This window comes from Salvelinus fontinalis, chromosome 4 (assembly GCF_029448725.1).
Source record: "Salvelinus fontinalis isolate EN_2023a chromosome 4, ASM2944872v1, whole genome shotgun sequence".
Lineage (NCBI taxonomy): Eukaryota > Metazoa > Chordata > Actinopteri > Salmoniformes > Salmonidae > Salvelinus > Salvelinus fontinalis.
This window is the reverse complement of record NC_074668.1, coordinates 25,295,688-25,310,550: the sequence shown is the minus strand read 5'-3', so window position 1 is coordinate 25,310,550 and position 14,863 is coordinate 25,295,688. Positions and strand designations below refer to the sequence as shown.

Here is a 14,863-nt window from a genome sequence, read left to right as displayed (position 1 = left end):
GAAGGGAAATCTTAACGCTACAGCATACAATGACATTCTAGATGATACTGTGCTTCCAACTTTGTGTCAAGAATTTGGGGAAGGCCCTTTCTTGTTTCAGCATGAGAATGCCCCTGTGCACAAAGCAAGGTCCATACAGAAATGGTTTGTCAAGATCGGTGTGGAACAACTTGTCTGGCCTGCATAAAGCCCTGACCACAACCCCATCGAACACCTTTGGGATGAATTGGAATGCCAACTGCTAGCCAGACCTAATGGTCCAACACCAGTGCCCGACCTCACTAATGCTCTTGTGGCTGAATGGAAGCAAGTCCCCGCAGCAATGTTTCAACATCTAGTGGAAATCCTTTCCAGAAAAGTAGAGGCTTTTATAGCAGCAAAGGGAGGACCAACTCCTTATTAATGCCCATGATTTTGGAATAAGATGTTTGACGAGTGTTGCTGCTTGAATTACAGTAAAGATGACCCCCCCATGAAAAAGCCTTAAACATCAGCACTTCATTAGATGCTACACTGTACTGTATCTTTTTTGAAACGGCTGACATCTGGTATTGGTATTGGTATTTTGTATTTTATTAGGATTCCCATTAACTGTTGCAAAAGCAGCATTTGTTCTTGGTGTTTAATACTTGTGTAGTATTACAGGGAGTGCTGATTCCTCTCCAAAACAGTCCAAACTATTGCTCAGAGCACTCACAGCGCAAACTGCTGACTATCTGAGAGGCTAAAAAGAGAAGCTCGTGCTGACCTTGAAATCACTCAGCTAGAGACAGAGCATTCATTCCCTCAGCCTGTCTGACACAGTCTTGGTTATCACTACTGCTGCTTTCCTCTCTGCTGCCTGCACCGGACACCCACCTGACATCCACACAACGTCTCCTCTGCATAAATAATAGCCAGGGAGATAGTGTTACTGATTGGGGGGGGGGGGGGGGGCAGACCAACAACATACAAAATAGTGAGATTGAAGAGAGCAAAAGTGAGAGAGAATGAAGGGAGAGTGTGGGGACAGAGTGACAAAGTGATGCATGACATTGGGATATTTTCATGTAAAACGACCCATGGGCACCAACATGTAAAACGACCCATGGGCACCAACATGTAAACGACCCTGGACACCAACATGTAAAGGACCCATGAGCACCAACATGTAAAAGGACCCATGAGCACCAACATGTAAAGGAACCATGAGCACCAACATGTAAAATGACCCATGAACACCAACATGTAAACGACCCATGAGCACCAACATGTAAAAGGACCCATGAGCACCAACATGTAAAACGACCCATGAGCACCAACATGTAAACGACCCATGAGCACCAACATGTAAAAGGAACCATGAACACTAACATGTAAAGGAACCATGAGCACCAACATGTAAAGGACCCATGAACACCAACATGTAAAAGGACCCATGAACACCAACATGTAAAGGAACCATGAGCACCAACATGTAAAGGACCCATGAACACCAACATGTTAACATGTTGGTGTTCATGGGTCCTTTACATGTTGGTGCTCATGGGTCATTGTACATGTTGGTGTTCATGGGTCGTTCATGGGTCGTCCATGAGCACCAACATGTGAAGTTCATAGGAGAATTTCAAATGTGGTGTCAGGGAAACTTAAAACAGTTTTACCAAATTTAAATGTGCAACCAGAGGGAAAAGAACTCTGGACCACCTATACTCGACACAGAGGCGCATACAAAGCTCTCCCTCACCCTCCATTTGGCAAATCTGACCATAATTCCATCCTCCTGATTCCTGCTTACAAGCAAAAATTAAAGCAGGAAGCACCAGTGACTCGATCAATAAAAAAAGTGGTCAGATGAAGCAGATGCTAAGCTACAGGACTGTTTTGCTAGCACAGACTGGAATATGTTCCAGGACTCCTCCAATGGCATTGAGTAGAACACCACATCAGTCACTGGCTTTATCAATAAGTGCATCGATGACGTCGTCCCCACAGTGACTGTACGTACATACCCTAACCAGAAGCCATGGATTACAGGCAGCATCGCACTGAGCTAAAGGTTAGTGCTGCCACTTTCAAGGAGTGGGACTCTAACCCAGAAGCTTATAAGCAATCCCGCTATGCCTTCTGACGAACCATCAAACAGGCAAAGAGTCAATACAGGACTAAGATCGAGTCGTACTACACCGGCTCGGACGCTCGTTGGATGTGGCAGGGCTTGTAAACCATCACAGACTACAAAGGGAAGCACAGCCGAGAGCTGCCCAGTGACACGAGCCTACCAGACGAGCTAAACTACTTCTATGCTCGCTTCGAGGCAAATAACACTGAAACATGCATGAGAGCACCAGCTGTACCGGAAGACTGTGTGATTAAGCTCCCGCAGCCGATGTGAGTAAGACCTTTAGACAGGTCAACAATCACAAAGACCTGCAGGGCCAGACAGATTACCAGGACGTGTACTGCGATCATGCTCTGACCAACTAGCAAGTATATTCACTGACATTTTCAACCTCTCCTTGTCCGAGTCTGTAATACCAACATGTTATAAGCAGACCACCATAGCCCCTGTGCCCAAGAACACTAAAGTAACCTGCCTAAATGACTACCGACCCGTAGCACTCACGTCTGTAGGCTTGAATTGCTTTGAAAGGCTGTTCATGGCTCACATCAACACCATCATCCCAGAAACCCTGACCTGCTCCAATTTGCATACCGCCCCAACAGATCCACAGATGAACTCTATTGCACTCCACACTGCCCTTTCCCACCTGGACAAAAGGAACACCTATGTGAGAAAGCTATTCATTAACTACAGCTCAGTGTTAGTGAGTTAGTAACACCACAGTAGCCTCAAATGCTCATCAATAAGCTAAGGACCCTGGGACTAAACACCTCTGTAACTGGATCCTGGACTTCCTGATGGGCCGGCACCAGGTGGTAAGGGTAGGTAACAACAAATCCGCCAAGCTGAACGCAGGGGCTCCTCAGGTGTGCGTGCTCAGCCCCCGCATGTACTCCTTGTTCCCTCATGACTGCATGGCCAGGCACGACTCCAACAACATCATTCAATTTGCAGATGACACAACAGTGGTAGGCCTGATCACTGACATCGGTGAGACAGCCTATAGGGAGGAGGTCAGAGACCTGTCCGTGTGGTGCAAGGACAACAACCACTCCCTCAACGTGATCAAGACAAAGGAGATGATTGTGGATTACAGGAAAAAGAGGACCGAGCACGCCCCCATTCTCATCGACGGGGCTGCTGTCGAGCAGGCTGAGAGCTTCAAGTTACTTGGTGTCCACATCACCAACAAACTAACATGGTCCAATCACACTAAGACAGTCGTGAAGCGGGCACAGCAAAACCTATTCCCCCTCAGGAGACTGAAAAGATTTGGCATGGGTCCTCAGATCCTCAAAAGGTTCTACAGCTGTATCATTGAGAGCATCCTGACTGGTTGCATCACTGCCTGGTATGGCAACTGCTCGGCCTCTGACCGCAAGGCACTACAGAGTGTAGTGCGAGTGGCCCAGTACATCACTGGGGCCAAGCTTCCTGCCATCCAGGACCTCTATACCAGGCAGTGTCAGAGGAATGCCCTAAAAATTGTCAGACTCCAGCCACCCTAGTCATAGACTGTTCTCTCTGCTACTGCACAGCAAGCGATACCAGAGCGCCAAATCTATGTCCAAGAGGCTTATAAACAGCTTCTACCCCCTAACCCATAAGACTCCTGAACATCTAGTCAAATGGCTACCCAGAATATTTTCATTGCCACCCCCTCCCCTCTCCACACCACTGCCACTCTCTGTTGTCATCTATACATAGTCACTTTAATTAACTCTACCTACATGTACATACTACCTCAACTAACTGGTGCCCCCGCACATTGATTCTGTACCGGCAGCCCCCTGTATATATTGTTATTTTTTACTGCTCCTCTTTAATTACTTGTTACTTTTATCTCTTATTCTTATCCATATTTTTTTTTTATCTGCACTTTTGGTTAAGGGCTCGTAAGTAAGCATTTCACTGTAAGGTCTGCACCTGTTGTATTCGGCGCATGTGACTAATAAAATTAGATTTGATTTGATGAAACCTAAGAGTCTATATTTTGGAGAAATTAAGGCATATATACATTCTTCAACTATTTTCCATTCTAAAAATGTTTAATAAACAAAGGCCTTGATTTCTGGTCAAACAGATGGAAAATGAGTCTTAGAAAACATCTACCAGAAAAGATCTTAAGATATTATAAATATATAATATATCAAAAATCATCTTCAAGTAAAGACCCCTGCCAACTAATATCAACACTTACATTTAGTTGGAGACTTCTGTAAGTTTAAGAAATATTGCCTTGTGTCTTGTAATTTACCGTTACCAACAACCCATATACCTTCAAGATATTTTCTCATTTCTCTCCCTCAGGAGGGAGGATAATGAAAGTTCACAGCAGTAACAAGTAATAGTAGACATGCCATATTAGTTATAGTGATTTTACTGATATCAATTTTGTTTGATTTATGAAGTGATTAAAACTCGAAATTATGCTACCAAATCTGTAACAAAATTTCAGAAAAATCTCTAACAGTATTTCTGTTAGAGATTGAATTGAAATTGAATTGGCTACACTGGGAAAGTAGTAGTCACAAACCACAGTTGGATTCGCAAGTTTGGACAGTATAGTACAGCACAGCACAATACAGTAGAGTTCAGTACAGTAGACAGTAGAGCATACTAGAGTTGAGTACACTATACTGTACTATACTTTACTGTACTGTGCTCTACTGTGCTGTACTTTGATGTCCAAACTTGTGAAAAATAGACGCTCCTGACCAACCAAATTTGGTCTTGTTTGGGGGCATAGCTCGTTAAAATAATAGAAAGTGGGTAGAATAATACCCAAATATGCAAAGGAGGATATTGCATATTTTTACCTTTGAGTACCTATTCAGACACCATGAAGAGAATGACATTCATATCCATAATTATGCACTTCTGTGTAGTACAGATCAGGGACCCATGATGTAATTCAGCTACTGTAATTCCGTTAGTGGGTGTAAATCCACTTCACTTACTGTAGTTCAATAACCAAAAGAGATTTTTTCAAACTCAAGTTGTCATGTCATAGCTGACACCCCATTCTTTCTGCAGACATTTCTGCAGAGTTTTTGGGAAACCGTGGTTGCATAAAACCTTGAGGGAGATTTTACTGAAATGATCTTACCAAACGTCTGCACAGTTCTTATAGTAAATGTGTTTCTCTGTAAATTGTTAAAAGTAGTCATTGTGCATAGAGTTGTATGGTTCGTTCAACTTAGAAATCAATGGTTTTGTTTGGCATACATTTTCAAGTCAAAAAGAGAGTGGTGACGCAGAGACAGACGCGCAGAGACAGACGCGCAGAGACATACACACAGAGACAGACGCGCAGAGACAGACGCGCAGAGACATACACACAGAGACAGACGCGCAGAGACAGACGCGCAGAGACATACACACAGAGACAGACACACAGAGACAGACGCGCAGAGACAGACACACAGAGACAGACACGCAGAGACAGACGCGCAGAGACAGACACGCAGAGACAAACACGCAGAGACGTACACACAGAGGTACAGAGACATACACACATACACACAGAGACATACACACAGAGACAGACACGCAGAGACAGACGCGCAGAGACAGACGCGCAGAGACAGACGCGCAGAGACAGACGCGCAGAGACATACACACAGAGACAGACACACAGAGACAGACGCGCAGAGACAGACGCGCAGAGACATACACACAGAGACAGACGCGCAGAGACAGACGCGCAGAGACAGACACGCAGAGACAGACGCGCAGAGACAGACGCGCAGAGACATACACACAGAGACAGACACACAGAGACAGACGCGCAGAGACAGACACACAGAGACAGACACGCAGAGACAGACGCGCAGAGACAGACACGCAGAGACAAACACGCAGAGACATACACACAGAGACATACACACAGAGGTACAGAGACATACACACATACACACAGAGACATACACACAGAGACATACACACAGAGACAGACACGCAGAGACAGACGCGCAGAGACAGACGCGCAGAGACAGACGCGCAGAGACAGACGCGCAGAGACAGACACGCAGAGACAGACGCGCAGAGACAGACACGCAGAGACAGACACGCAGAGACAGACACGCAGAGACATACACACAGAGACATACACACAGAGACATACACGCAGAGACAGACACGCAGAGACAGACACGCAGAGACAGACGCGCAGAGACAGACGCGCAGAGACAGACGCGCAGAGACAGACGCGCAGAGACAGACACGCAGAGACAGACACGCAGAGACAGACACGCAGAGACATACACACAGAGACATACACACAGAGACATACACACAGAGACATACACACAGAGACAGACGCGCAGAGACAGACGCGCAGAGATAGACGCGCAGAGACAGACACGCAGAGACAGACACGCAGAGACAGACACGCAGAGACAAACACGCAGAGACATACACACAGAGACATACACACAGAGGTACAGAGACATACACACATACACACAGAGACATACACACAGAGACATACACACAGAGACAGACACGCAGAGACAGACACGCAGAGACAAACACGCAGAGACATACACACAGAGACATACACACAGAGACATACACACAGAGACATACACACAGAGACAGACACGCAGAGACAAACACGCAGAGACAAACACGCAGAGACAGACACGCAGAGACATACACGCAGAGACATACACACAGAGGTACAGAGGCATACACACATACACACAGAGGTACAGAGGCATACACACATACACACAGAGACAGATACGCAGAGACAGACACGCAGAGACAAACACGCAGAGACAGACACGCAGAGACAGACACGCAGAGGCACAGAGGCATACACACATACACACAGAGACAGATACGCAGAGACAGACACGCAGAGACAAACACGCAGAGACAGACACGCAGAGACAAACACGCAGAGACAAACACGCAGAGACAAACACGCAGAGACAGACACGCAGAGGTACAGAGGCATACACACATACACACAGAGGCATACACACAGAGGCACAGAGGCATACACACATACACACAGAGACAGATACGCAGAGACAGACACGCAGAGACAAACACGCAGAGACAAACACGCAGAGACAGACACGCAGAGGCACAGAGGCATACACACATACACACAGAGACAGATACGCAGAGACAGACACGCAGAGACAAACACGCAGAGACAGACACGCAGAGACAAACACGCAGAGACAGACACGCAGAGACAAACACGCAGAGACAAACACGCAGAGACAGACACGCAGAGGTACAGAGGCATACACACATACACACAGAGGCATACACACATACACACAGAGACAGACACGCAGAGACAGACACGTAGAGACAGACACGCAGAGACAGACACGCAGAGGCACAGAGGCATACACACATACACACAGAGACAGACACGCAGAGACAGACACGTAGAGACAGACGCGCAGAGACAGACACACAGAGACAGACACGCAGAGACAGACACAGAGGCACAGAGGCATACACACATACACACAGAGACAGACGCGCAGAGACAGACGCGCAGAGACAGACACGCAGAGACAGACACGCAGAGACAGACACGCAGAGACAGACACACAGAGGCACAGAGGCATACACACATACACACAGAGACAGACGCGCAGAGACAGACGCGCAGAGACAGACACGGAGAGACAGACACGGAGAGACAGACACGGAGAGACAGACACACAGAGGCATACACACATACACACAGAGACAGACGCGCATAGACAGACGCGCAGAGACAGACGCGCAAAGACAGGCGCACAGAGACAGACACACAGAGGCACAGAGGCATACACACATACACACAGAGACAGACACACAGAGACAGACGTGCAGACAGACGCGCAGAGACAGACGCGCAGAGACAGACACGGAGAGACAGACACGGAGAGACAGACACGGAGAGACAGACACGGAGAGACAGACACACAGAGGCATACACACAGAGGCACAGAGAAATACACACATACACACAGAGGCATACACACAGAGGCATACACACAGAGACAGAGAGAGGGAGAGAGACAGGGTACAGAGTGACAGAGCAGTGTCTGTGTTCCTGTCTGTCCACCACTAGGCTTAGCTCTGGGAGGAGCAGAGAGGTCGATTGAGAGAGTCAACGTAGGCAGTGTGCCCAGCACCAGACTACTGTCACATGCTCCACATCCCAGTACAGAACAGGACAGCACAGAGCCGGATCAGCAACTTCCCAGCAGGAAGGAATCATCCCTCCAGGGTTAGAGCTGCCCAACCACAACTACCCTTTATTTAACCTTTATTTAACCAGGAAGGGCTCATTGAGATTTAAAATCTCTTTTTCAGGAGCGTCCTGGCCAAGATAGGCAGCACCAAGTCATTACAAAAATTACAGACAGACAACATGAAAAACTACAAGTAATCTAGTAAAAACCATAGAATTCACAAGAGTATAACAAAAATCAAAAACAGCTAATTAAAAACATTGACAGGTCAGGGAATCAGTCTCAAGATCATTCATAAGTGATCATTCATTAGTGATCATTCATCCGTGATTTAAAAATACCAAATCGGGACAAGTTCTTCCAGTTTAAAAGTATTTTGTAAGGCGTTCCAAGACGATGGCGCAGAGTACATAAAAGCCCTTTTACCAAATTCAGTTCGGACATTTGGAACAGTTAGAAGGATAAAGTCCTGCGAACGAAGAGAGTACCCACCACATTTCTGAACAATAAAAATGGTCAAATAAAAAGGTAGTAAACCCAAAATGAGTTGTGATTACCAAAGTCACTGTAAGGGACTGAAAGCTGGGTGGAGCTGTCATTGTCAATGCAGCACAGAACATGAATGAATAAGCAGGCTTCATCCAGCTCCTAGCCGCCACAACAATCCACATTTGCATAGAGAGAAGCCACAGGTGTCTGCTTTACATCGATGAGGTCTTCACCCCAAACAAAAGCCATGATACACAATAATAATACTCCATAATACTCTACACTACTCCATAATAATACTCCACCATACTGCATATTAATACTTCATAACACCCCACACTACTACATAATAACACTCCATAATACCCCACACTACTCCATAATAATACACGCTACTCCATAATACCCCACACTACTCCATAATAATACACGCTACTCCATAATACCCCACACTACTCCATAATAATACACGCTACTCCATAATACCCCACACTACTCCATAATACCCCACACTACTCCATAATAATACACGCTACTCCATAATACCCCGCGCTACTCCATAATAATACACGCTACTCCATAATACCCCACACTACTCCATAATACCCCACACTACTCCATAATAATACACGCTACTCCATAATACCCCACACTACTCCATAATACCCCACACTACTCCATAATAATACACGCTACTCCATAATACCCCACGCTACTCCATAATAATACACGCTACTCCATAATACCCCACACTACTCCATAATACCCCACACTACTCCATAATAATACACGCTACTCCATAATACCCCACACTACTCCATAATAATACACGCTACTCCATAATACCCCACACTACTCCATAATAATACACGCTACTCCATAATAATACACGCTACTCCATAATACCCCACACTACTCCATAATAATACACGCTACTCCATAATACCCCACACTACTCCATAATAATACACGCTACTCCATAATACCCCACACTACTCCATAATAATACACGCTACTCCATAATACCCCACACTACTCCATAATAATACACGCTACTCCATAATACCCCACACTACTCCATAATAATACACGCTACTCCATAATAATACACGCTACTCCATAATACCCCACACTACTCCATAATAATACACGCTACTCCATAATAATACACGCTACTCCATAATACCCCACACTACTCCATAATAATACACGCTACTCCATAATACCCCACACTACTCCATAATAATACACGCTACTCCATAATACCCCACACTACTCCATAATAATACATGCTACTCCATAATAATACACGCTACTCCATAATAATACTCCACACTACCCCATACTAATACACCACACCAATCCATAGTACTCCACACTACTCCATAACAATACTCCACACGACTCCATAATAATGCTACATAATACTCCATGCTACTCCACACTACTCCATAATAATACCCCGCACGATTCCATAATAATGCTACATAATACTCCATAATACTCCACAATACTACCCCGCACGACTCCACAATAATACTCCGTAATACTACTCCGCATCACTCCACAATAATACTCCGCACTGCCCCCAAAAAATACATCGCTCTGCCCCATAATAATACTCTGCACTACTACATGATAATACTCCATCCTGCTCCATAATAATACTCCTCCCTGATCCATAATACTCCACGATGTGCCTTAATAATACACCACACTACTCCGTAATAATACTCCACACTACCCCATAATAATACTCCACACTTCTCCATAATAATACTCTGCACTACTCCATAATAATATTCCGTGCTACTCCATAATACTATTCCCTACCGCTCCATAATAATACTCCAAGCCGCTCCATAATAATACTCCATACTGCTCCATTATAATACTCCACACTACTCCATAATAATACTCCCCGCTACTCCATAAAATAATCCATGCTACTCCATAGTGTTACTCTCTGCTACTCCATAATAATACTCCCTGCTACTCCATAATCGTACTCCATACCACCCCAAAATAATACTCCATACTAATCTATAACACTACTCCATACTATCCCATAGTAATACTCCATACTATTCCATAATAATACTCCATACTAATCTATAACAATACTCCATACAATTCCATAATAATACTCCATACTATTCCGTAATAATACTCCATACTATTCCATAATAATACTCCATATTATTCCATAATAATACTCCATACTAATCTATAACAATACCCCATACTATTCCATAAGAATACTCCACACTGCTCCATAACAATACTCTGCGCTGCTCCATCATAATACTCCACACTGCTCCATAGTAATACCCCACACTGCTCCATAATAATACTCCACACTGCTCCATAGTAATACCCCACACTGCTCCATAATAATACTCCACACTGCTCCATAGTAATACCCCACACTGCTCCATAATAATACTCCACACTAATACATAATAATACTCCATAATACTCCACACTACTCCATAATACTCCATAATAATCCATGCTGCTCCATAATAACACTCCACACTGGAATTGTGATACAGTGAATTATAAGTGAAATAATCTGTCTGGAAACAATTGTTGGAATAATTACTTGTGTAATGCACAAAGTTGATGTCCTAACCGACTTGCCAAAACTATAGTTTGTTAACAAGAAATTTGGAGTGGTTGAAAAACTAGTTTTAATGACTCCAACCTAAGTGTATGTAAACTCCCGACTTCAACTGTACATGTAGCTAATCAATCAGTCAACTACCATCCCTCCAAAAGCAGCCTCCTACACACCCACCTCATGCTATCTCCTCCAGTCTAACCAGCTCTGTATTCCTCTCATTCTGATCACGTACTGTATAGTACATCTCAGAACCTGGGTGGTGAAGCTTGGGCTGACGTTAGCCTTAATGGTGAAATAAAGGTGAAATAAATAAAATAAAAATGCCCCCCCCCCCCCCCCCCCACCTGCCTATCCAGATGCTGGAAATGTTCTCCCTCCATCCCACCCCTCCGTCCCACAGAGCAGCTGTCATGTTCCATCTAACCATGACCGTCAGAGACGGAGGAGAGGTCTGTCTGTCTGTCTGTCTGTCTGTTCTCTGTACCCATATATCATCTAAAATATTCAACATTCCTCTCCCTCTCCCTCTCCCTCTCCCTCTCCCTCTCCCTCTCACCTCTCTCTACCTCTCCCTCCCATCTCTGCCGCTCTCTACCTCTCCCTCCCATCTCTGCCGCTCTCTACCTCTCTCTCTACCTCTCCCTCTCTACCTCTCCCTCTCTACCTCTCCCTCTCTACCTCTCCCTCTCTACCTCTCCCTCTCTACCTCTCCCTCTCTACCTCTCCCTCTCTACCTCTCCCTCTCTACCTCTCACCTCTCTCTACCTCTCACCTCTCTCTACCTCTCACCTCTCTCTACCTCTCCCTCCCATCTATGCCACTCTCTACCTCTCTCTCTACCTCTCCCTCTCTACATCTCACCTCTCTCTACCTCTCCCTCCCATCTCTGCCACTCTCTACCTCGCTCTCTATCTCTCTCTCTACCTCTCTCTCTACCTCTCTCTCTACCTCTCTCTCTCTCTCTACCTCTCCCTCCCATCTCTCCCTCTACCTCTCCCTCTACCTCTCCCTCTACCTCTCCCTCTACCTCTCCCTCTACCTCTCCCTCTACCTCTCCCTCTACCTCTCCCTCTACCTCTCCCTCTACCTCTCCCTCTCCCTCTCCCTCTCCCTCTCCCTCTACCTCTCCCTCTACCTCTCTCTCTACCTCTTCCATCTCTGCCGCTCTCTACCTCTCTCTCTACCTCTCCCTCCCATCTATGCCGCTCTCTACCTCTCTCTCTACCTCTCCCTCCCATCTCTGCCGCTCTCTACCTCTCCCTCCCATCTCTCTAACTCTTCCTCCCATTTCTACCTCTCTCTACCTCTCCCTCCCATTTCTACCTCTCTCTACCTCTCCCTCCCATCTCTTTACCTCTCTCTCCCTCCCATCAATACCTCTGTCTACCTCTCTCTCCCTCTGGTCTTTACCTCACTCTACCTCTCCCTCCCATCAATACCTCTGTCTACCTCTCTCTCCCTCTGGTCTTTACCTCACTCTACCTCCCTACCCCTCTCTCTACCTCCCTACCCCTCTCTCACTCACTCTCCCTCCCATCTCTATCTCTATCTACCTACCCCTCACTCCCTCTCTCTCCCATCTCTACCTCCCTACCCCTCGCTCCCTCTTCACTCCCAACTCTACCACTCTACCCCTCCCTACCCCTCGCTCCCTCTCCACACCCATCTCTACCTCTCTCTACCTCCGTACACCTCGCTCCATCTCCCATCTCTACATCTCTCCCTCTTCACTCCCCTCTCTCCCTCTACACTCCACACCCCACAGCCCTCTCCCCATCCCTACCCCTCTCTCTCTCTCCACTCCCTTCTCCTCCTCCCTACCCCTCTCTCCAATCTCCACCTCCCTACCCCCTCTCCCTCTCCACTCCCCTGTCTCACTCCCATCTCTTTCCCTCCCTACCCCTCTCTCATCTCTTCCTACCTATCTCTCCCTGTCCACTCCCATCTCTCCCCCTCCCTACCACCTCTCTCCACTCCCCTGTCATGCGAGCCTCAGCACCCTCCTCAAGTGCCACATGATTGGAAACTGGTTACGACTCGCCGATCAGCCTACATCAATTATTAACACAAACACGGGTACACACACACACACACATCTATCTACCATTGGAAAGCGGGTTTAAAGTGCAAAAATACCAACATAGGCTTTTTACACTGAACACTGAAAGCATTACAAAAGCAAGTTAGATACTAATGCTTGTGAAAATATACAAACCCACACGGTCCTTCTTCTCTGCTACTCTCCATACTGAAAGAGACATTTAGCTGATCCAGGAAATTCCTTTAACACCTCTGAAATCCCCTGGGCTACAATCTTGGGCTGTGACGATACCAGTATCGCAATATTTTTTCCGTGGCAAAATTGAAAACACAGAGAAGACCAAACTCTTTGGTCTTTTAAAAACCTGCTGGGTTTAAAATATTGTGTGCTATAGTTTGGAAAAGAAATAGATGTGATTCTGGATGACAACATCATTTTTATTTATTTAACCTTTGTTTAACTAGGAAAGTTAGGTATAATGATGTTTGTTTCTAACTTTAGGGAGGTTTTCCTAAACAAGTTAAATCCGCTTCGTATTTTGTTTCCTTGCCATGACACTAATGAGTATCGCGATACTGGTATCGTCCCGGCCCCTTTACAATACGCTGTTCAAAAGAGAGTCCATGCCCAATTTAAACCAACAGCATCGCTCACACTACCTAGAACAGCCCACTAGAACAGCCCACTAGAACAGCCCACTAGAACAGCCCATTAGAACAGTCCACTAGAACAGTCCACTAGAACAGCCCACTAGAACAGCCCACTAGAACAGTCCACTAGAACAGCCCACTAGAACAGTCCACTAGAACAGCCCACTAGAACAGCCCACTAGAAAAGTACAGCATCAGCCCCAAGTGTGTGAATAATCTCCAATATAATACAGTAGCACATAAAACAATGACCATTAGCGTGTGTGTGTGTACCTACAGTCAGGCTTCGTCCCACGGAGGAGAGAGACAGTGCTAACATCCAGACTCAGAGCCAGCTCCACACTACAGCTGCTGCCACTGGCTTCCTGTCCTATATGAGACACACACAGCGTAGCAACGGGCAATCAGCTGTGAGGGAGGTTCTCTCAAATACCCCACATATCCACTCCCATCTCTGTGGCTGGCTGGCTCTCACACACACACACACACACACACACACACACACACACACACACACACACACACACACACACACACACACACACACACACACACACAAAAGAGGATATGCAACCATCACATCTGCCTACACACAAACAAACACGCAGTGGCATGCAGCCATGCCTAGGTGCACATGCACACACACACACACTGAGCTAAGGTAAAAATACACTGACTGTTTAATCCTGTGGGATTGTGTGATGTAAAGAGAGGAAGCAGGGCGAAGCACTCAGAACC

The 14,863-nt window shown here is 46.0% G+C and overlaps 1 protein-coding gene across 7 annotated transcripts in view; it reads right to left on the bottom strand.

Annotated features, from left to right (window-relative positions):
- Nucleotides 1–14,562, bottom strand: part of LOC129853431 (multiple C2 and transmembrane domain-containing protein 1-like) — a 247,599-nt gene extending 233,037 nt beyond the window's left edge. For 3 of the 7 annotated variants that reach the window (XM_055919458.1, XM_055919459.1, XM_055919461.1), the window contains exon 1: nt 14,403–14,562. In XM_055919458.1, coding sequence (XP_055775433.1) covers nt 14,403–14,444 — 42 coding nt within the window. In that variant the 5' untranslated portion in view covers nt 14,445–14,562. The remainder of the gene's footprint in view (nt 1–14,402) is intronic. The other 4 variants (XM_055919462.1, XM_055919464.1, XM_055919460.1 and 1 more) reach the window with 2 other exon arrangements.
- Between the last annotated feature and the right edge of the window lie 301 nt (nt 14,563–14,863).